Below are 21692 nucleotides of genomic sequence, written 5' to 3' on the forward strand. Positions count from 1 at the left end.
GTGTGTGCGCGTGTGTAAATAGTTTCAATATGTGATCAAATAAATTATTGTGTTCTTTCATAATCAAATGTCCTGTATACTGTACATACACCCTTGGAGGTCGACGGGGGGCGGGGGTGGTGGTGCTACCTCCCTGAAATGAGATTTTGCAGGGTGGGATAGCTGTATTGATGTTATTACTCTCACTGGCGGGTTTAACTCAGTTCAATGGACAATGGCAGTAACTGACTAAAGGCTCCGGCTGCAGTAGTATGGTCGGAACGTTTTCATGTTTCCTTCATTACTCCACCCGGACCAGAATGTGGTGACGGAGCAGCGCGCGGTGCCATGGCGTTTAATTTGGGTGGTGGGACATCGGGTGAGTATGACGGCGGGAGAACGAGCACCGGAATGGAGTACAGCTGATGAACAGGGATTTATATGTTTAAAGCACATCACGGTGATCTCGGCGGAGGCGGAGGCTGAGGCTGTTAATGGTGCTCCGGTAATCGGTTCCGGCCGACCGCTGCTATTGGTTACCGGAGACAATGGAATAGAATTGTCTCATGTGCTGTCGGTGGAGACGAAACCCGGCAAGGCCACTGGCAGTGGTACAGATCTGGCAGAGAATGGGATGGAACCGTCCCAGGGGCAGTAACTGCAAGCCGAGAAGAGGCGGGTTTCAAATTGCTTATGATATAGCCCCACCCCTCCCAAATCAAAAATCATGCAGGAAACTTAACAGACTTTGGATAACCTATGGAGAATACAATGGGGCTGAGATTGTAAAGGGAGCTGGAAAGGGCATGTAATAAGGATGTTGTCACCATTGTAATAGTGTGGCGCGTGGCCAAGTGGTTAAGGCGTCAGTCTAGTGATCTGAAGGTCCCCAGTTTGAGCTTCAGCTGAGGTAGTGTGTTGTGTCCTTGAGCAAGCACTTAACCACACATTGCTCTGTGATGATGCCGGTGCCAGGCTGTATGGGTCCTAGTGCCCTTCCCTTGGACAACATCGGTGGCGTGGAGAGGGGAGACTTGCAGCATGGTCAACTGCCAGTTGCCCATACAACCGTGCCCAGGCCTAAATCATCATCGAAAATCGATGGACAGCTGAAGAGAGATAGATAATAGGGGGCTTCAATATGCAAGGGGATTGGGAAAAACAGATTGGTGTCAGATCATAAGAGAGGGAATTTGTTGAATGCCTTTTTAGAGCAGCTTATGCAGGAGCCTACTTGAGGAAAGGCTATTTTAGATTGGGTGTTGTCTAATAACCCAAATCTTATTAAGAAGCTTAATGTAAAGGAACCCTTAGGATACAGTGATCATAATATGATAGAATTCGTACTGCAATTTGAGAGGGAGAAGCATAAGTCACATGTAGCAGTATCGCAGTGGAATAAAGAGAATTACAGAGGCATAAGAGATGAGCTTGCCCAAGTGGATACTGGTGGGGATGACAGCAGAATGGAAGTGGCTGAAGTTTATGGGACTAGTTCATAATGCACAGGATAGAAGAGGTTGCCCTCAAATGACAGAGCTAGGCAACTGTGGTTGACAAGGGAAGTTACGGACTGCATAAAAGCTAAGGAAAGGGTATGTAATATAGCAAAAGTAAGTGGGAAGTTAGATAATTGGGAAGTTTTAAAAATCCAACAAAAAGCAACTAATAAAGCTAAAAGAAGGGAAAAGATGAAATATGAGTGGCTGAAGAGACTGTGGAGGCATTAGTAATGATCGTCCAAGAATCACTCAGTTCTGCAGTGGTTGCTGGAAAATTCCAAATGTCACTTCACTCTCAAGAAGGGAAAGAGACAGCGGAAAAGAAACTATAGGCCAGTTAGTCGGACCTTAGTGGTTGGGAAGATGTTAGAATCTATTATTAAGGATGAAGTCTTAGGGCACTTGGAGGTTCATAATAAAATAGGCTGTAGTCAGCATAATTTCCTCAAGGGAAAATCTTGCCTGACAAATCTGTTTGAATTCTTTGAAGAAATAACAAGCAGGGTGGACAAAGGAGAATTGCTTGATGTTCTGTACTTGGATTTTCAGAAGGCCTTTGACAAGGTGCCACACATGAATCTGCTTAACAATCTGAAAGCCTATGGCATTACAGGAAAGATTCTAGCATGGATAAAACAGTTAAATGTCAATGATTTGGATGATGGAATTGATGGCTTTGTTGCAAAGTTTGTAGACAATATGAAGATAGGTGGAGGGGAAGGTAGTTTTGACGACTTAGACAGATTAAGAGAATGGGCAAAGAAATGGCAGATGGAATACAGTGTAGGGAAGTGTATGGTCATGCACTTTGGTAGAAGAAATGAAAGTGTTGACTATTTTCTAAATGGAGAGAAAATTAAGATAACTGGAGTGCAAAGGGACTTGGGAGTCTTTGTGCAGGATTCCCTAAAGGTTAATTTGCAGGTTGAGTCTGTGGTGAGGAAGACAAATGTAATGTTAGCATTTATTTCAAGAGGACTAGATTATGAAAACAAGCATGTGATGTTGAGACTTTATAAAGCACTGGTGAAGCCTCACTTGGAGTATTGTGAGCAGTTTTGGGCCCCTTATCTTAGAAAGGATGTGCTGAAATTGGAGAGGGTTCAAAGGAGGTTCATAAAAATGATTCCAGGATTGAATGGCTTGTCATATGAAGAGCGTTTGATGGCTGTGGGTCTATATTTGCTGGAATTCAGAAGAATGAGGGGTGACCTCATTGAAACCTATCAAATAGTGAAAGGCCTTGATAGAGTGGATGTGGAGAGGATGTTTCCCATGGTGGGAGAGTGTTAGACCTGGGGGCACAGCTTCTGGTCTTTAAGGCAGAGGTTTATAGATTCTTGATTGTTCAGGGCATGAAGGAATACAAGGAAAAGGCAGGAGAATGGGGCTGAGAGGAAAATTGTGTCAGCCATGATGAAATGATGGAGCAGACTCGATGGGCCAAATGGCCTAATTCTTCTCCTATACCTTATGGTCTGTGAGGACAAACTAATAATATAAAGCAGGATACTATTTTTTTTCAGTTATATAAATAAAAGGGAGATGAGAGTTGATCTTGGACCACTGGAAAATGATGTTGCTGAGACAGTAGTGGGGACAAAGAAATGGCAGATGAACTTAATAAGTACTTTGCTTCAGTCTTTACTGTGTAAGGTCCTAGTTGTATGCCGGAGGTCCGCGAGTGTCAGGGAGCAGTAGTAAGTGCCATTACTATTATAAAGGAAAAGGTGCTAGGCAAACTTAAAAGTCTTAAGGTGGATAAATCACCTGGACCAGATGGACTATATCCCAGAGTCCTGAGAGAGGTTGCTGAAGAGATAGCTGTTGCATTGGTCATAATATTTCAATAATCACCTGATTCTGGCATGGTCCCAGAGGACAAAAACTGCAAATGTCACTCCACTCTTTAAGAAGGGAGGAAGACAAAAGAGAGGAAATTATAGGCCTGTTAGCCTAACCTCAGTGGTTGGGAAAGTGTTGGAGTCCATTATTTCGACGAGGTTTCGGGGTACTTGGAGACTAATGATAGAATAAGTCAAAGTCAAAATGGTTTTTATAAAGGGAAATCTTGCCTAGGCAAATCTGTTGGAATTCTTTGAAGAAGTAACAAGCAGGGTGGACAAAGGAGAAGCGGTGAATGTCATTTACTTAGATTTTCAGAAGGCATTTGATGAGGTGCGTCACATGAGGCTGCTTAATAAGGTAAAATCCATTGGTGTTACAGGAAAGATACTGGCATGGATAGAGCAATGGCTGACAGGCAGGAGGCAATGAGTGGGGATAAAAGAGGCCTTTTCTGGTTGGCTGCCGGTGGCTAGCAGTGTTCCTCGGGGGTCAGTATTGGGACCGCTACTTTTCACATTGTTTGTCAATGATTTAGGTAGTGGAATTGGTGGCTTTGTGGTAAAGTTTGCGGATGATTTGAAGATAGGTGGAGGGTAAGTAGTGCTGAGAAATTAATGCAATTGCAGCAGGACTTAGACAAATTGGAAGAATGGGCAAAAAAGTGGCAGATGGAATACAGTGTTGGGAAATGTATGATAATGCACTTTGGTAAAAGGAACAATATTGCAAATCAGAATTCAAAAATTCAAACATCAGAGATGCAAAGGGACTTAGGAGTCCTTGTGCAAGACTCCCAGAAGGTTAATTCACAGTTTGAGTCTGTGGTGAATGAATGAAGTGAAATGAGTGAAATATCTTTATTGTCATTGCATAGTACAATTTGTCATGCACCAGTACAGCGAAAATGAGTTTGCAACGCTCATACTCAATGCTATAAAACAACAAATAAAATAAATAAACAATAAATAAAATCAAGTAACCAGCCAGTACAAGCCATGTCCAGCAGTACAAAAACACAACTCAGATGCACGACAGCCATAAAACCAGTATTAAAGTAGCAATATGACAAATTTATGGATGATGCTTGATCGATTGGTTTAGAGCAATTATAGCTCTCAGGAAAAAGCTATTTTTCAGTCTGGAAGTGCGAGCGTAGAAAATCTTATAACGTCTGCCAGATGGAAGAAGTTCAAACAGATGATTGCACGGGTGTGTATTGTCCTTACAGATGCTTGTAGCTTTCCTTAGGCAGCGAGAGCTGTAGGTGTCCTCCAGGGCTGGGAGTTCTGTCCAGATGATCTGTACACTGGAGACGGCCCGCTGAAGTGCTTTCTTATCAGCTACTGTACAACTGAGATACCACACAGCGATGCAGTACGTTAAGATGCTCTCTATGGTGCAGCGGTAAAAGGTCACCAGCATCTGTTCAGGTAGACCAGCTTTCTTCAGCGTCCTAAGGAAAAACAAGCATTGCTGTGCTTTCTTAACTATCTTAGTGGTGTTAGTGCACCATGCAAGGCAATGTTGGTATTTATTTCAAGGGGAATAGAATATAAAAGCAAGGAGATAATGCTGAGGCTTTATATGACGCTAGTCAGGCTGTACTGGGAGTATTGTCAACAGTTTTGGGCCCCTTATCTCAGAAAGGATGTATTCTCATTGGAGAGAGTCCAGAGAAGGTTCACGAAGATGATTCCGGGAATGAAAATGTTAGCATATGAGGAGTGTCTGGCAGTTTTGGGTCTGTACTCACTGGAATTTAGAAGAATGTGTGGGGATCTCATTAAAACCTACCGAATGTTGAAAGGACTAGATAGGGTGGATGTGGAGAGGATGTTTCCTATGGTGGGGGTGTCCAGAACTAGAGGGCACAGCCTCAAAATTGAGGCTTGACCCTTTAGAACAGAGGTAAGGGAGGAATTTCTTTTTAGCCAAAGAATGGTGAATCTGTGGAATGCTCTGCCACAGATTGTGGTGGAGGCCAAGTCCATGGGTATATTTAAAGTGGAAGTTGATAGATTCCTGATTGGTCAGGGCATCAAGGGATATGGTGAGATGGCAGGTGTATGGGTTGAATGGGATCCGGGATCAGCCATGATGAAATGGTGGAGTGGACTCGATGGGCTGAATGGCCTAATTCTGCTCCTATGTCTTATTGATTACAAAATGCAGTTCTGGGTTTTCATCTCTTGCAAATCCAAATATGCTAGAACCACTCAGCATATGGAGCAGTGTCTAGTGAGAGGTATAGTTAACTTGGATCAGTGATCTTTCATCAGAACATGGAACGCACTGTCAATAAGAGCAGATCAGTAAGGGAGTTAGGAATAATCTTCTCCTGAAATCGTGGTATTGAATTAGAATCCATTCGTGTTGAACAACGAAGCAGCAGAAAGCAGAAGACTTTGATGGCAGTTGATCAGGCCCCAGAAAAGTAGTTATGATATAGAAAGGACTACAAATGGGGAAATTAGAGTTGTGTATAAAAGGAATAATGTACTAAGATTTGACTGACAAATGTATACAATGAAATATAACATGAAATTAATGTGATTATGTATATGAAATGGACTCTGAGATTTACAGGCTGTGTAGGGAATAGGCTTTGTAGATATAGAACTGTGCATTAGAAAAGATTAATTAGTAATCTTGTTATGAAACTTTTACGAAAGTGTGAACATCAAATAGAATTTTGCAATAAGTTCAAAAATGATATGGTTCAAGCAAAAACTGGAACTTTCAATTTAAACAAGGATACTATGAAAATAGAAGTCAAATCAAGTATATTGTCATTTAACTATATACTCAAAAACTATTAACTATGTAACTCAAAAGAGATGTTTCTCTGGACCAGGGTGTAAAGCACTGTAGAACACATAACACATGTGTAACACACAGTAACTTAGGAAATTAAGAATTAAATCTACGAAGGAATTTACGCATAGATAAACAAAGTAAAGTGCATAAATTAAATATTGTAGGTACAGTACAAATTATCCGGTGACACTTTGCATGCAATGCAGCAGGGAGTTCAGAAGCCTACTGGCTTGAGGGTAGAAGCAGATTCTCACCTTGACCATTATTGTCTTTATGCATTGGAATTTCCTGCCTGATGGTAGAATGCCAAAGAGGATGCTGGATAGATGGGATCATCGATAATACTAAGGGCCTTGTGTAAGCAGTGCTCCTGATAAATGTCCCTGATGGATGGTAAGGAGACCGCCTATAATCCTCTCAGTCATTCTCACGGTGCTTTGTAGGGACTTCCAGTCCGATGCTCTGCTGCTCCCATTTCAGATAGAGATCCAGCTTGTCAGGATGCCCTGAATGGTGCTCCTATAAAATTCAGTTTAGATGGGGGTTTGGGGGTAGCCTCACTTGCTTCAATCTCCTCAGGAAGTGGAGGGGCTGCTGTGCCTTCTTATCCGGGAGATGATGTCGAGGGACCAGGTGAGGTCATCTGTGATGTGAACTCTCACAAACTTGCACTTAACTCTCTCTATGTAGGAGTCATGTATGTGCAGAGAGAAATTGTTCCTCTGCATCTTCCTAAAGTCCACATCATTTCCTTGGTCTTCTCCATGTTCAGACTTGGGCTGTTGTTCTCACACCAGTCCAGCAGTCACTCTACTTCCTCTTTCTGCTCCGCAACTCATCATTGTTGCTGATGAGGCCAGTCAATTTTGTGTCATCTGCAAACTTGGCACTGCTGATAAGTTGGGAAACTAAAGGGATAATGCATAATTTGCAATAGATATTTATTTCAGACATAAGAACAGAATAGGCGAAGTGGCCCAAGTATGAATTACAGATATTATAATGTGTGGAAAATAGTGGATTGATTGAGGTGTGCTCAGTAACTGGGCAGTAACGCAGCAAATGCAGGACAGTATGGAAAAAATATTAAGAGTTATGGATCATGGGGAAAAGGTGGGATCACCGATCACTCATGATCAAATTGAATGAGAAAAGGTCCAAGGGGCTGAATGGTTTCTTCCTTTGTACTCTGTGTTCTTATCTCTTCAGACTCTGACTGTTGGCTCTCTTCTAAAATCATATAAATTGGTTGATCCTGTTTCTCTTTTATCCCTTGCTAAAACAACACATTTGGTTTAAATTTCCTCTGCCATGCGGCCCATCGACTTCTGCCTCCCAGATGTTTGTTACTTTTTTACTTGTTTGTACATTTTAAAATGATCTCTCATGTCCCAAGTGCTGATTCAGAGATTCCAAGTACATTTATTATCAAAGAAGGTATAAATTATACAACCTTGAGATTTGTTTGTTTACAGGTAGCCACAAAGCAAGAAACCCAAAAGAACCCAATTAAAGAAAAAAAAGACCAACACCCAATATGCAAGAGAAAGGGAAAAAACACAAATCATGCAAAAAATTGACACGAACAACAATATCCCAAACCAAATTGATTCCTCAGATCTGCACCTCAGAGTAGGCCCAAAACCTCACTTATCCATTCATCATATTAGCAAGCATGGAGCACAGCAGCCAGGCAGTCTTCATAGCCTCAACACCAAGGAGAGAGAAGTGACCATCGCAGAGAGGGAGCGAAATCAGTTCTTGCCTCCAATTTGGGCTGGAGTTTAAATTGTCTAAACGGCGATTGTACCTCTCACTAGGACACAGCTACTGCGAAGAGCTCGGGGCCCAGACCATGCCGCCCAATGACTTGTTCTGGGCCCAGATTTCGCTTTCTGGCCCGAGAAGCAGCTCTCAAGCTCTTCAAATTGGCTCGGTGCCCAGAATGATCCAGCCTTGCGCCTGGGCCAATTGTACAGGCATCGGACCTCCATTGCCCCAACCTCCGCTCTTTGAACGGCTCACTTCATCTGCATAGATTCTGAAACACACCATACTAGCTCATCCCTCAAATTTCACCTTGCCAGCACTAGCCTCCTTAATGTCTGCGGCGATAATATAACACAATTTACCCCAGAAGATGTGTTTTTAGTCATATTTTTGGTCCAATTTCTTGCCTTTTTTTAACTACTGAGCTATCACATACATTTGGTAGTGCTATCTTAACTGGAATACCAGGGAAGTTTATAAGTTTGCTGCACACTTCCTCTAGCCTTAAAAGCAATATTCATCACTTTTTTTTCCATCCCTTGGCCCCTTTCCTATCTGCACTGCCACTGCACCTTCAATCCTGACAGCCTGAATTTTGCTGATATCTATTGTGAGCAACTTATGGCTACAAGAAAATTTATAATTTGAAGATAATGACGTTAAAAAGTTGGGATCTTGTCATGGTGAATCTTAATTGAAACTTTGTTATGGTGGCAGGAGAGAATTGTAAATGCATCAGTTAAAGATGGATAAATCAAACTAAGGGAGAATTTAATCTGTCAAGCCGCCTCTCAGTATGCCAGTTCCCGAAGGAGAGAAGTTATTTTTTGTAAGGGTGTAAATTTACATCATGTATTCTGATGTGCTCTGGCAAGATGCTACTGGCTGAGCCCCACCACCACCCAGAATTGGCACACTTGGTCTCTGCATATCCAGACTTACCTAGCCTGGATGAGGAGGGTCAATCTCACTGGCATGATGCAGCCTGATTTCAGCGGTGTCGGGGATTGCTGGCATGATGAAGATGTCCGAACCCTAAAAGCCTGTGATAGCAGGCAAAGCTTTGCTTTGATTTTGTAAAAGCTGTGACTTTGACTTTTTAAACTAGCTTGGAAAATGTGTAGCTCGGGTGGCGGATGGTTGGGTTGAATTGTTCTCTGGTCTTGGTAATTCATTTGCAAATGTTTTGTCGCCATGCAATGTCTCCTCATATGATGATGTAACATTTGCAAATGGATTGCTAAGATCAGAGAACAATTCAACCCAAGTTTTTAAGCCATTAAAATTGAAATAAATACAAAACATATCCAGTTTAAAATCATATTTTTTTTTAAAGACATTTAACTGTCCCACAATCATTATTTGGGGAATGTTAACAAGACTGTGCTCTTCCTTCATGCTCCATTTGGAGCTCCACATCTTTCTGAACTGTCCAGCAGACACATTTTGCATTACATGCCAGTGATATCTAGCCCGATATTTTTGCTTGTTCTAAAGAATCTTGTAGATTTTGTTCTGCATTACTAAACTGGAAATTCTATTTGATTTCATGTAAACGTTGGAGTGGGTTTGAAAACTTTAAAAGTGTGCAGCTTCAGAGAAGAACTTCAATTATCTTTAAAAATCTCAGCGCTTGAGATAATGCTACAATCTGAAAATGTTTAGAAAACACAAATTGAGATACTGTAATTTTTATTAGTGCTTGGGGCAGCACAGTAGCATATTACAGCGCTAGTGACCCAGGTTCATTTCCTGATATTGTCTCTAAGGATTTTGTATGTCTTCCCCATGACCGTGTGGGTTTCCTCTGGGTGCTCTGGTTTCCTCCCACATTACAAAGACGTACAGGTGAATGGGTTAGATGGTCATATGGGTGCAATTGGGCCACACTAACTCTTTGGGCCGTAAGGGCCTATGCTGTATGAAATTTAAAATTCTGGGGAGTCCAACTTTTTTGTGGTGAATGGCACCTTTTCCAAACTTCCATCCATCCAGATTGCTAGATCGAGGAAAACTGCTTCACTGAGGGATGATTTTTACAACTAATGCTCTTTCAATACTCAAGTTTACTAATGATGCTGCAGAAAAACTTTAAGAAATATGTAAAAGTTCAAGTTTAAAGGCTTGATTATTGTTACCATATATAATTGCAGTGAGTACAGTAGACATGCCTTTTAAAACTTTTGAATGCAGTATTACATTTTGTGAAAATGACCATTGTGTCCCAAAATCACTCAGAAATAGTTCCGTTTAATTTCCAAAGATTTCAAGTAGGGGTGGTCCCAGAAGGTAGATTTGTGTTGTTATGAATTTTTTGATGGACCAATTTTTAGCAATGTTAACTGGGTCAAGTTACCATTCTAATTAATCAAAGAGGATCTTTTTAAGGAAACATGCTTTTAGAATTGCTGCTGTTTTTGAGAAACTCCCTGAGAGTGTTGGTTCATGGCAGGTTTTGTGCTTGAAGTGGGAATATATTTGAGTGAAAATTTGAGGATGGACCCTTAATAAGTGGGGTGAGATTAATGGGATAGGTACCTATAGTAGATAGTGTCCATTCTGTAAACTATATTATTTGGCTTTACAGGGTTTGTACGTTCTCCTGTGACCGCATTTTTTTCTTCCCTGTGCTCTGGTTTCCTTCCACGTTTCCCAAAGTCGTGGTTGTGAGCAGGCTCTGTTGGTGCCAGAAGTATGATGACATTCGTGAGCTGCCCAGTACTATCCTCGCTGATTTGATTGACATAAACAGCACATTTCATTGTATGTTTTGGTGTTTCGGTGTACATGTGACAAATAAATGGGATCTTTAATTTGTATCCTTATGAATTTGTGGCTAATTTATTGGGCAGTTTTAGCCCTTTCATGTGCATTCAGAGGAAATGCATTTGAAATAAGTTTAATCACAAGCTTTTGCCAATGTCGATACATTTTTAGAACTTTCAATGATTACTGATTTTAAAAAAACTGGGAATCAGTCCCAGATTTTTTATTTTGGACCTGGAACTGTACAAAATACAGTTGCTGTTTCCTACAGAGGAAATGATGGATAAACTGAACAACTTCTGCAATAGAATTGCTAATTTCATATACTCTTTAACTGAAAGAATGGAAATTGCCACATAATGACCTGATTTTATTATTTATCAGTGAAGAACATAATTGGAAATTGTACAATTTATGAGATGATATTTGTACCCTTTTTAATTATATAAATCATTTAAAAACAACTAAATTCAGAATTTGGGTTTGGAGGAGCATCTGCTAGCAGGGATAGTATTACTGAAAGTAGATGAACACCAAATTGCTACTTGCTTCAATGTGATGCTTAGAATTGTTTAGTTTTGAATGAGGGTGTGATTATTTTGTTTAAGTTTGGATTTGCACCTATAGCACTTTGGACATTCACATTTCTGAAGCACAGTTGATCTGCAAAAACTACAGGAAATTCACAATGATGTCTGACAGAAAGACTAATTCCATGATTTTTATAGGGAGACTTCACTGGAGCTGTGAAAATGTATGAGATGGACAGTTTAATGCTTAGGCATACCTGTGGAATAAGGTTAGCGAAGTTAGCTAAAATAATTCTGTATAGGGTTCTTAATTTTCTCAAAGGGAATAGTCCATTTGTCAACGTTGACCTTGATGGAAAAGTAACATCATGTCACCAAACTAGCATCAAATCCTTGATTACTAACTTTGAGAATTCTTGAACCCTTAAGTGCGACTCTAGCAGTGAATAACATCCTGCTTTCTTGTCGTGCTTTTCCGTAGAAAAATGCATTCATTTGTCTTAGTAATTATGAATGTGTTCTTTGTAGGAACCACTGGATTTTCTTTTGGCTCATTTGGTGCCAAAACAACAGCATCAACTGGTTTTGGATTTGGAACTACTGCCACAACAGCTGCCTCAGGATTTGGAGGTAGTGCAATATCTCCTATATGCTTGCCTTTTCAGTAATTGAGTGAGTGCAAAATACTCTTTGTCGTACATTTTTGCCTGCCAGTTTGAATCTTTCCAATTTTGTTGTGTATTAAAATGCATCTGATGTACTTTTTAATCATGACATTTTATATTTTTTATCCTTCTGCGTGTATTGAATGTCTTTCTTTGAGAATGACTTTCCTTTGTTTTTCTGGTATTGAATCACAGGTAAATAGCAATGTGAACAGCAGGAATTCTGCAGATGCTGGAAATTCAAGCAACACACATCAAAGTTGCTGGTGAACGCAGCAGGCCAGGCAGCATCTCTAGGAAGAGGTACAGTCGACGTTTCAGGCTGAGACCCTTCATCAGGACTAAGGGTCTCGGCCTGAAACGTCAACTGTACCTCTTCCTAGAGATGCTGCCTGGCCTGCTGCGTTCACCAGCAACTTTGATGTGTGTTGCTTAAATAGCAATGTGATTTAGTTTATCAGACTATTTCTATTTTATTTCAGGCATTTGATCTTTAACGATTAACCAGTGTTTTTTTAGGTGAAGTGAAACAGTCATTATGAAGCCTGTTTAAAAATTAAATCGATGTTGACTTTTATGGAGACACAGATATCAAATACAGAATAGCAATGGCGAAAGAAGCTTTCCAAAAAATACAGACCATATTAACAGACAGCAAGATGAGCATACACACTAAAAACAGAATACTGCAGTGCTACATTTATTCTATCTTGACTTATGGAAGTGAATACTGGAGCATTTCCCCATCAATGGAAAAGAGACTAGAAGCAGCTGAATTATGGTTCTACAGGAGAATGTTAAAAATATCATGGACCACACAGACATCAAATGAAGAAGTTCTCAGAAGAGTTCGATCACTCACACCAACAATAAGAGAAAGACAACTCAGGTTCCTAGGACACATCATGCAGAAAGATGAACTAGAAAAACTCGTACTCTCTGGAAAGATTGAGGGGAGTAAACCTAGAGGAAGACCTCGGCTTATGTACATCAAAAGCCTAGCCAGGTGGCTACACATCGAGGAAATGGAAGTCATCCAAAAAACGACGGATAGATCTATATGGAAAACCATGGTCACCAAAGTCCGCATCGGATATGGTACCTAGACAAACAGACAGACTTCTAATATTTTCGGTTTACCTCTCAACTTCTGTTGTGTAGTTTTGTTCAATCAATGAACATTGCCAACATGATGGAATTTGGCAGCTTTATGTGGCAAATGTCTTGATCTCTTGTGCATGGGAGCAGGCATCTTTGATGTCAGTGCACTTGTCATTTCAACTCTTTTGCATTAAAAGAAGGAATATTTAAAATTGCATCGGGGATTAGGACAGATATACTGGCCATACCCAGGTAACAAACAGACTCCATTTTTTGCGATCATCTACAAGTTGAATTTGTCCATAAGGTAGAAAACACGCAAAAATCTTTTGTTTTGTTAACCATAACTCCACAGAATTGTCATCAATGGCATTAAAAACGTAAGACTGTTAAGAAAGAACAATTACTAAAATGGGGGTGGGGGGAGAAGAGAGGGGAAAGTAGTCCTGCCATTAGTAGGAATGAACACATACATGCACTGCGCTTTTGAGTTTGGTAATCCTGCAGGAGGTTGTTCATATCTAGGTAATCCAGACATTTGTAATCAGGGAAGATAGCCTGTAAAGAACACAAGGTAAAATAGTAAGTGCTTCAAAAGGGAATGCTAGAAGAAATATGGAAAGTGTATCAAGATTCCAAGTTCCTCCCTGCCCTCAAATTTACCTAATCCATTTCCGACACCACCCTCCCTTTTCTTGATCTCTCTGTCTCTATCTCTGGAGACAGCTTATCTACTGCTGTCTATTATAAACCCAGTGATTCTGACAGCTACCTGGACTATACCTCTTCCCACCCTGTTACTTCTAAAAATGTCATCCCCTTCTCTCAATTCCTCTGGCTCTGTCAGATCTGCTCTCAGGATGAGACTTTTCATTCCAGAACTAAGGAGGTGTCTTCCTTCTTCAAAGAAAGGGGCTTTCCTTCCTCCACCATCAACACTGCCCTCAACTACATCTCTTCCATTTCACGCACGTCTGCTCTCTCCTCATCCTTCCGCCACCCCACCAGGGATAGGGTTCCTCTTGTCCTCACTTACCACCCCACCAGCCTCCGCGTCCAACACATATTTCTCCGTAACTTCCATCATCTCCAACATGATCCCACCACCAAGCATATATTTCCGTCTCCCCCCACTTTCCACTCCCTATGCAACTCCCTTGTCCATCTCCCTCCTGGCACCTATCCTTGCAAGTGGAACAAGTGTCATACCTGCCCTACACCTCTTCCCTCACTACCATTCAGTGCCCCAAACAGTCTTTCCAGGTGAGGCGACACTTTACCTATGAGTCTTTTGCAGTCATCTATTGTATCCGCAGTGTGGCCTCCTGTATGTCAGTGAGACCCGATGCAGATTAGGAGACCACTTCGCTGAGCATCATGCTCCGTCCGCCAAAAAAAGCGGGATTTCCCGGTGGTCACCCACTTTAATTCCACTTTCCATTCCCATTCCAACAATTCAGTGAGTTAGACTGAGAGGAAGAGTATAAAAAGAAGACAGTTTTATAGAGCGGGTGACAGAGCAGAGATAGACAGAGTAGGAGGGCTTTGGCTCAACAGCCCTTCGGTGATAAATGGGTCGAGGCAAGGTAGGTTACCTGTGAGGAATAGAAACAGCATGTCTGTGAGGCTGGTGTTCTGTACTGGGTGTCAGATGTGGGCAGTCTGGGAGGCTCCCAGCCTCCCGAAAGGCCACATCTGTGCCAGGTGTGTCGAGCTGCAGCTTCTTAGGGAACTGGAGATGCAGCCCGATGACCTTCGTCTGGTCAGGGAAAGTGAGGAGGTGATAGGAGCTATAGGCAGGTAGTCACATCAGGGCCTGGGGAGACAGATAAGTGGGTAACAGTCAGGAGAGGGAAGGGCAAAGGTCAGATACTAGAGAGTACCCCTGTGGTTGTCCTCCTTAATAACTACTGCTTGAGTACTGTTTGGGGGAGGGGAGGAACCTACCTGGGGGAAGCAACAGTGGTCACGCTTCTGGCACAGAGTCTGGCTCCGTGGCTCAGAAGGGTAGGGAAAGGAAGAGGATGTGGACGCAGGAAAGAAGCACGGATGGTAGTTTGCCTCCCAGGTGCCAGGGTTCGGGATGTTTCTGATCGTGTCCACAATATCCTGAAGTGGGAAGGTAAACAGCCAGAGATCGTGGTACATATTGATACCAACGACATAGGAGGGAAAAGGGAGGAGGTCCTGAAAACAGACCACAGGGAGTTAGGAAGGAAGTTGAGAAGGAGGACCTCCAAGGTAGTAATCTCGGGATTACTGCCTGTGCCAAGCAACGGTGAGTAGAGGAATAGAGTGAGTTGGAGGATAAATGCTTGGCTGAGGGTTTGGAGCAGGGGGCAGGGATTCAGATTTCTGGATCACTGGGACCTCTTTTGGGGCAGGCGTGACCTGTACAAAAAGGACGGGTTGCACTTGAATCCGAGGGGGACCAATATCCTGGCAGGGAGGTTTGCTAAGGCTACTGGGGAGAGTTTAAACTAGAATTGCTGAGGAGTGGGAACCGAACTGAAGAGACAGAGGAAGGGGCTGTTGGCTCACAAATAGAGAAAGCTTGGAGACAGTGCGAGAGGGAGGGTAGGCAGGTGATAGAGAAGGAATGTGCTCAGACCTATGGTTTGAGAAGTGTCTATTTTAATGCAAGAAGCATCATGAACAAAGCGGATGAGCTTAGAGTGTAGATTAGTACTTGGAGCTATGATGTTGTGGCCATTACAGAAACTTGGATGGCTTGGGGCAAGAATGGTTACCTCGAGTGCCAGGCTTTTGAAGTTTCAGAAAGGACAGGGAGGGAGGCAAAAGATGTGGGGGCGAGGCACTGTTGATCAGAGATAGTGTCACGGCTGCAGAAAAGGAAGAAGCCATGGAGGGATTGTCTATGGAGTCTCTGTGGGTAGAAGTTAGAAACAGGAAGGAATCAATAACTCTACTGGGTGTTTTTATAGACCACCCAATAGTAACAGGGACATCAAGGAACAGATAGGGAGACAGATTCTAGAAAGGTGTAATAATAACAGGGTTGCTGTGGTGGGAGATTTTAATTTCCCAAATATTGATTGGCATCTCCCTAGAGCGAGGGTTTTAGATGGGGTGGAGTTTGTTAGGTGTGCTCAGGAAGGTTTTCTGACTCAATATGTAGATAAGCCTACAAGAGGAGAGGCTGTACTTGATCTGGTATTGGGAAATGAACCTGGTCAGGTGTCAGATCTCTCAATGGGAGAGCATTTTGGAGATAGTGTTAACATTTTTATCTCCTTTACCATTGCATTGGAGAGAGAGAGAGAGAGGAACAGACAAGTTAGAGAAATGTTTAATTGGAGTAAGGGGAAATATGAAGTTATCAGGCAGGAACTTGGAAGCATAAATTGGGAACAGATATTCTCAGAGAAATGTACAGCGGAAATGTGGCAGATGTTCAGGAGATATTTGTGTGGCATTCTGCATAGGTACGTTCCAATGAGATGGAAAAGATGGTAAGATACAGGAACCGTGGTGTACTAGGATGTTGATAATCTAGTCAAGAAGAAAAGAAAAGCTTACAAAAGGTTCAAAAAACTAGGTAATGATAGAGATCTAGAAGATTATAAGGCTAGCGGGAAGGAGTTTAAGAATGAAATTAGGAGAGCCAGAAGGGGCCATGAAAAGGCCTTGGCGAGTGGATTAAGGAAAACCCCAAGGCATTCTACAAGTATGTGAAGAGCAAGAGGGTAAGATTCAAGAGAATAGGACTAATGAAGTGTGACAGTGAAAAAGTGTGTATGGAACCGGAGGAGATAACTAAGATACTTAATGAATACTTTGCTTCAGTATTCACTATAGAGAAGGATCTTGGCGATTGTAGGGATGATTTAAAGCGGATTGAAAAGCTTGAGCATATAGACATTAAGAAAGAGGATGTGCTGGAGCATTTGGAAAGCATCAAGTTGGATAAGTCTCCAGGACCAGATGAGATGTACCCCAGGCTACTGTGGGAGACTAGGGAGGAGATTGCTGAGCCTCTGGTAATGATCTTTGCATTATCAATGGGGACGGGAGACGTTCTGGAGGATTGGAGGGTTGCAGTTGTTGTTCTTTTATTCAAGAAAGGGAGTGGAGATAGCCCAGGAAATTATAGACCAGTGAGTCTTACTTTAGTGGTTGATAAGTTGATGGAAAAGATCGTGGGAGGCAGAACTTATGAATCTTTTGAGGATGTGACTAAACACAATGAGTAAGGAAGAGCTGTACATGTAGTGTATATGGATTTCAGCAAGGCATTTGATAAGGTACCCCATGCAAAGTTTATTGAGAAAGTAAGGAGGCATGGGACCAAAAGGGACCTTGCTTTGTGGATCCAGAAATGGCTTGTTCACAGAAGGCAAAGAGTGCTTGTAGATGGGTCATATTCTGCATGGAGTTCGGTGACCAGTGGTGTGCCTCAGGGATCTGTTCTGGGACCCATACTCTTTGTGATTTTTATAAATGACCTGGATGAGGAAGTGGATGGATGGGTTAGTAAATTTGCTGATGACACAAAGGTTGGGGGTGTTGTGGATAGTGTGGAGGGTTGTCAGAGGTTACAGCATGCCATCAAAAGGATGCAGAACTGGACCGAGAAGTGGCAGATGGAGTTCAACCCAGATAAGTGTGAGGTAGTTCATTTTGGTAGGTCAAATATGATGGCAGAATATATTATTAATGGTAAGACTCTTGGCAGTGTGGAGGATCAGAGGGATCTTGGGGTCTGAGTCCATAGGACACTTAAACCTGCTGAGCCCGTTGACTCCGTGGTTAAGAAGGCATACGGAGAATTGGCCATCATCAACTGTGGGATTGAGTTGAAGAGCCAAGAGGTAATGTTTCAGCTATATAGGACCCTGGTCAGACTCCACTTGGAGTGCTACACTCAGTTCTGGTTGCTTCACTACAGGAAGGATGTGGAAACTATAGAAAGGGTGCAGAAGAGATTTACAAGGGTGTGTTAACTCGGCCTTTTCTCCTTGGAGGGTTGGAGGATGAGAGGTTACCTTATAGAGGTGTATAAGATGATGAGAGGCATTGATCGTGTGGATAGTCAGAGGCTTTTTCCCAGGGCTGAAATGGCTAGCACGAGAGGGCACAGTTTTAAGGTGCTTGGAAGTAGGTACAGAGGAGATGTCAGGGGTAAGTTTTTTACACAGAATGGTGACTACGCGGAATGAGCTGCTGGTAACGGTGATGGAGGCAGATATGATGGGGTCTTTTAAGAGATTCCTGGGTAGCTACATGGAGCTTAGAAAAATAGAGGGCTATGGGTAACCCTAGTAATTGCTGAAGTAGGGACTTGTTCAGCACAACTTTGTAGGATGAAGGGCCTGGTATTGTGCTGTGTTCTTCGTCAGTCCATGGCCTCCTCTACTGTCATGATGAGGCCACAATCAGGTTGAAGGAGCAATCCCTTATATTCCGTCTGGGTAGCCTCCCATCTGATGGCATGAAAATCGATTTCTCAATCTTCCAGTATTGCTCCCTCCCCTTTCAGCGTTCACCATTCTCAATTCTCTCTCTCACCTCTATCTCATCTGCCTCTCACATCTCTTTGGTACTCCTCCCCCTTTTCTTTCATGACCTTCTGTCCTCTGCTATCAGATTTCCCCTTCTCCAGCTCTGTATCTCTTTCACCAATCAACTTCCCAGCTCTTTACTTCAACTCCCCTCCGCCCCGCCATCCCTTCCTGGTTTCACCTTTCACCTTGTGGTTCTTCCTTTCCTCCCCCCACTTTCTGACTCCTCAGCCCGAATCGTCAGCTGTACTCTTTTTCATAGATGCTGCCTGGCCTGCTGAGTTCCTCCAGCATTTTGTGTGTTGCTTTGGATTTCCAGCATCTGCAGATTTTCTCTTATTCATCATGATTATCATGAAGCTTTGAATGTTTATATTGGGAAAAAAAGATTTCAGTTTGTTTACAGGGCCAGGTAATATTGCCTATGAAAATAGAATTAAAAGTGAGTCATTTGAATAGTTATTTTGTGTCAGAGTTCACACTAGGGGAGGAAAATATTCCTGACATTCCAGGGAAACTAGAATATTCCATTCAATTAATTGCTAAAGTTACCATCGGCAAGTTTAGACTATTGAAGAAAAAAATGGCATAAAAACCATGTAATCCTAAAAAAAAAATGAGGTTTTGTTCGAGGGTTTTAGTTGGAGATATCAGATTATGTGTTGGTCATATTTTCCAACAGTTTCTTGATTCAGTATTTGGCTGTTTATTAGGTTTGAAAGTTGCAGTGGTTATTATTTAAAATGTCAGAGGGAGAGAAAACATGCAAAATTATTGAAATGATAAGAATCTAATAATAATATTGGAATGATTGTTGATGTGCAGAAAAATGGGATGATTAGAGAAAACCAAACAAGATTTATAAAAAATAGATTACTCAATTTACTTTAGAGAAAGTAATTAAAAGTAGAAAGAAAAATGGCATGTAAGTGGACATTCACATTAGCTGAACTTGCATGCTACCTTCAAACTGAAGCTTATTTTGTAGAAAGTAAATTGTTGATTAGAATATAAAATTAGTTGAAAATGGCATCAATGGGTATGTACAAATTGAAAGGAGGTCAATCTGTGCATTATTATCTGTTTCAGTTCCTCAATCATTTACAATATTTAGAGTATTTAAATAAAATCTAAAGAGGAACATTTAAGATGTATGTAAATAATAAACAGAATACTATAATCTGTCAATGAGGGTCTTAAAATCAGAATCAAGAAATCGTGATGCTCCTTAGAAATATTGAGCGAAAGTTTTATAGACAAATAAATAACAAAAGTAATTGAGAATAGGAATAATCCCACTGAAAGATAAGCAGGGTATAAGGAAACTGGTTGAATAATAACTTCATCTCAACTTTTAACCAAAGAAGATGACAAAGTTAGTGCTGCACTGGAAAGTTGGCTTAAAAAGAACATTAATAAATGTTGGATAGAAATTGAGAAAATAATTAAGAAAATCAAAATGAAAAGATGTGATGTCAGGTGAAGCTGACGTGTGTCCCATTTGTGAATTATTTGTTAGTGCATACAAGGGATAACTAGAAGATATAGTGGTGTCAGAAGACTAGTGGCTGGCAAATACTTCAATATAAAAGGATGTGGGCAAAAAACTGGGAACATTTGATTAAGTAGATGGTTAAAAAAAAATACTAGATTCTTGACTAAAAAATTTCATAGATCATCTAAAGAGAGAAAATATATTATAATGCAATATGAATTCTTTTACTGGGTAGCAGACAGTGTATAAGTGATACTACAGGCAATATGATTTGGTTGAAGACCTTTGATACCACACTGTATGACTAATACCAAAAGATTTTAGATAATTCATTAACTAGGCAGAAAGATATTTTGTATTTTGGCATCAGTAAATGTGAGATGATAGAAGCTGACAAGAAAAATAAAACTGCCAACAACTTACAAAAAGGAATGTAATGTGGTAGAACGGCAAACAAGTTGCAAAGAACAGCATTGCCAATCAGCAAATGATCAAAACTGCTAATGAAGCACTGATTTATTTCAGGACGTATTAATTTCAAAGGTGGTAGGACTTCGGTTAGGGAAAATACAATACACAGTTCTGGCGTCCATCTGACAGAAAAGGTATAGAAGAATGTAGAGTGAAGTAATTTTCTTTTTAAAGGATTTCTAAGGATGGTTACAGAAAGAAATTAGAGCTCTTTGCTTTGGGGAAAAATTAATGGTGTTGGGTTGTGTTATTTTAGGAAAGAGAAAACAGGAGACCTCAGAGTTCTTTAAAATTCTGTTTGAGTTGGACAAGGTGAATACAGGGCAAATTGTTTTGGCTTTTGAGAGAATAAAGATATCATATCCATGGTAGCTGTCAATAAATCCAACTATGAAATAACTAGGAAGGTTTTATTTTCAGAATGCTTAAATTGTAGCTCTCAGAATTGCAGATATGGTTGAGGCAAATAGCTTGGACACTTTCAAAGGGAAACGAGGTAAGTACATGAAAGTAATTGAAATAGAAGGATGTGTTGAAAGGCTGAAGTGGGATAGAATGTGAAGAGACTCTTCAAGGCTGATTTATACTTGTGCGTCTAATGTACACTGTAGGTACAGCATAGCCGCGTACCCTACACTGTACTCTAGGCTGAACCCTACGCCGTAGCCTAACGCACACCTCTCCCAAAATGTAACTACGCGTCGTGGTGACACAGACCGAACAACTGTGATTGGTCCGCTTGGTAGCATCACATTTCCTCCTACGCTACAGTAGCTTCCCATTGGGCGACTGAAGGGCAGGGAAGGAACTCTGGCTGCAATGCTTTCCATAAAGCTTTACAGACCTCCGAAATTATGGACGACCCTGTGCTTGATGCCAGTTTGTAGCTAGCTGCTACAGCCTGTTGACTTCCACCTGGAGCTAAAACTTGAATGGTGATTGCCAGTCTCTGAGTATACTGTGCGTACACTGATGTGAAATAAATGGTTGGAGATGATGAACCAAATCGTCAAATCTACCTGCCGGCGTCCAAAAATATTTGAAATGCATTTCCTCAGTGGCCGGACAAGTACAGAAAATTCACCCTCCTCCAGTTTCAGTCGCCATTGTTTGAAATTTGAGTTTCTTCGTGTTGAGTTTCAACTAGAAGGAACTCGAACACAGTGACATAGAAACCCCACCGCCAACTAGCATTTTGGTGGTGAATTGCAGAGGGAGGCAGACAC

General features: G+C 41.4%; 1 protein-coding gene across 4 annotated transcripts in view; it reads left to right on the forward strand.

The window, feature by feature from the left end:
• The first annotated feature begins 312 nt into the window (after positions 1 to 312).
• Positions 313 to 21692, forward strand: part of nup54 (nucleoporin 54) — an 80638-nt gene continuing 59258 nt past the window's right edge. For 3 of the 4 annotated variants that reach the window (XM_072253088.1, XM_072253084.1, XM_072253085.1), the window contains exons 1-2: positions 313 to 358; positions 11741 to 11842. In XM_072253088.1, coding sequence (XP_072109189.1) covers positions 328 to 358; positions 11741 to 11842 — 133 coding nt within the window. In that variant the 5' untranslated portion in view covers positions 313 to 327. Of the gene's footprint in view, positions 359 to 11740; positions 11885 to 21692 lie in introns of those variants that run through there. The other variant, XM_072253086.1, reaches the window with a different exon arrangement.

This window comes from Mobula birostris, chromosome 3 (assembly GCF_030028105.1).
Source record: "Mobula birostris isolate sMobBir1 chromosome 3, sMobBir1.hap1, whole genome shotgun sequence".
NCBI lineage: Eukaryota > Metazoa > Chordata > Chondrichthyes > Myliobatiformes > Myliobatidae > Mobula > Mobula birostris.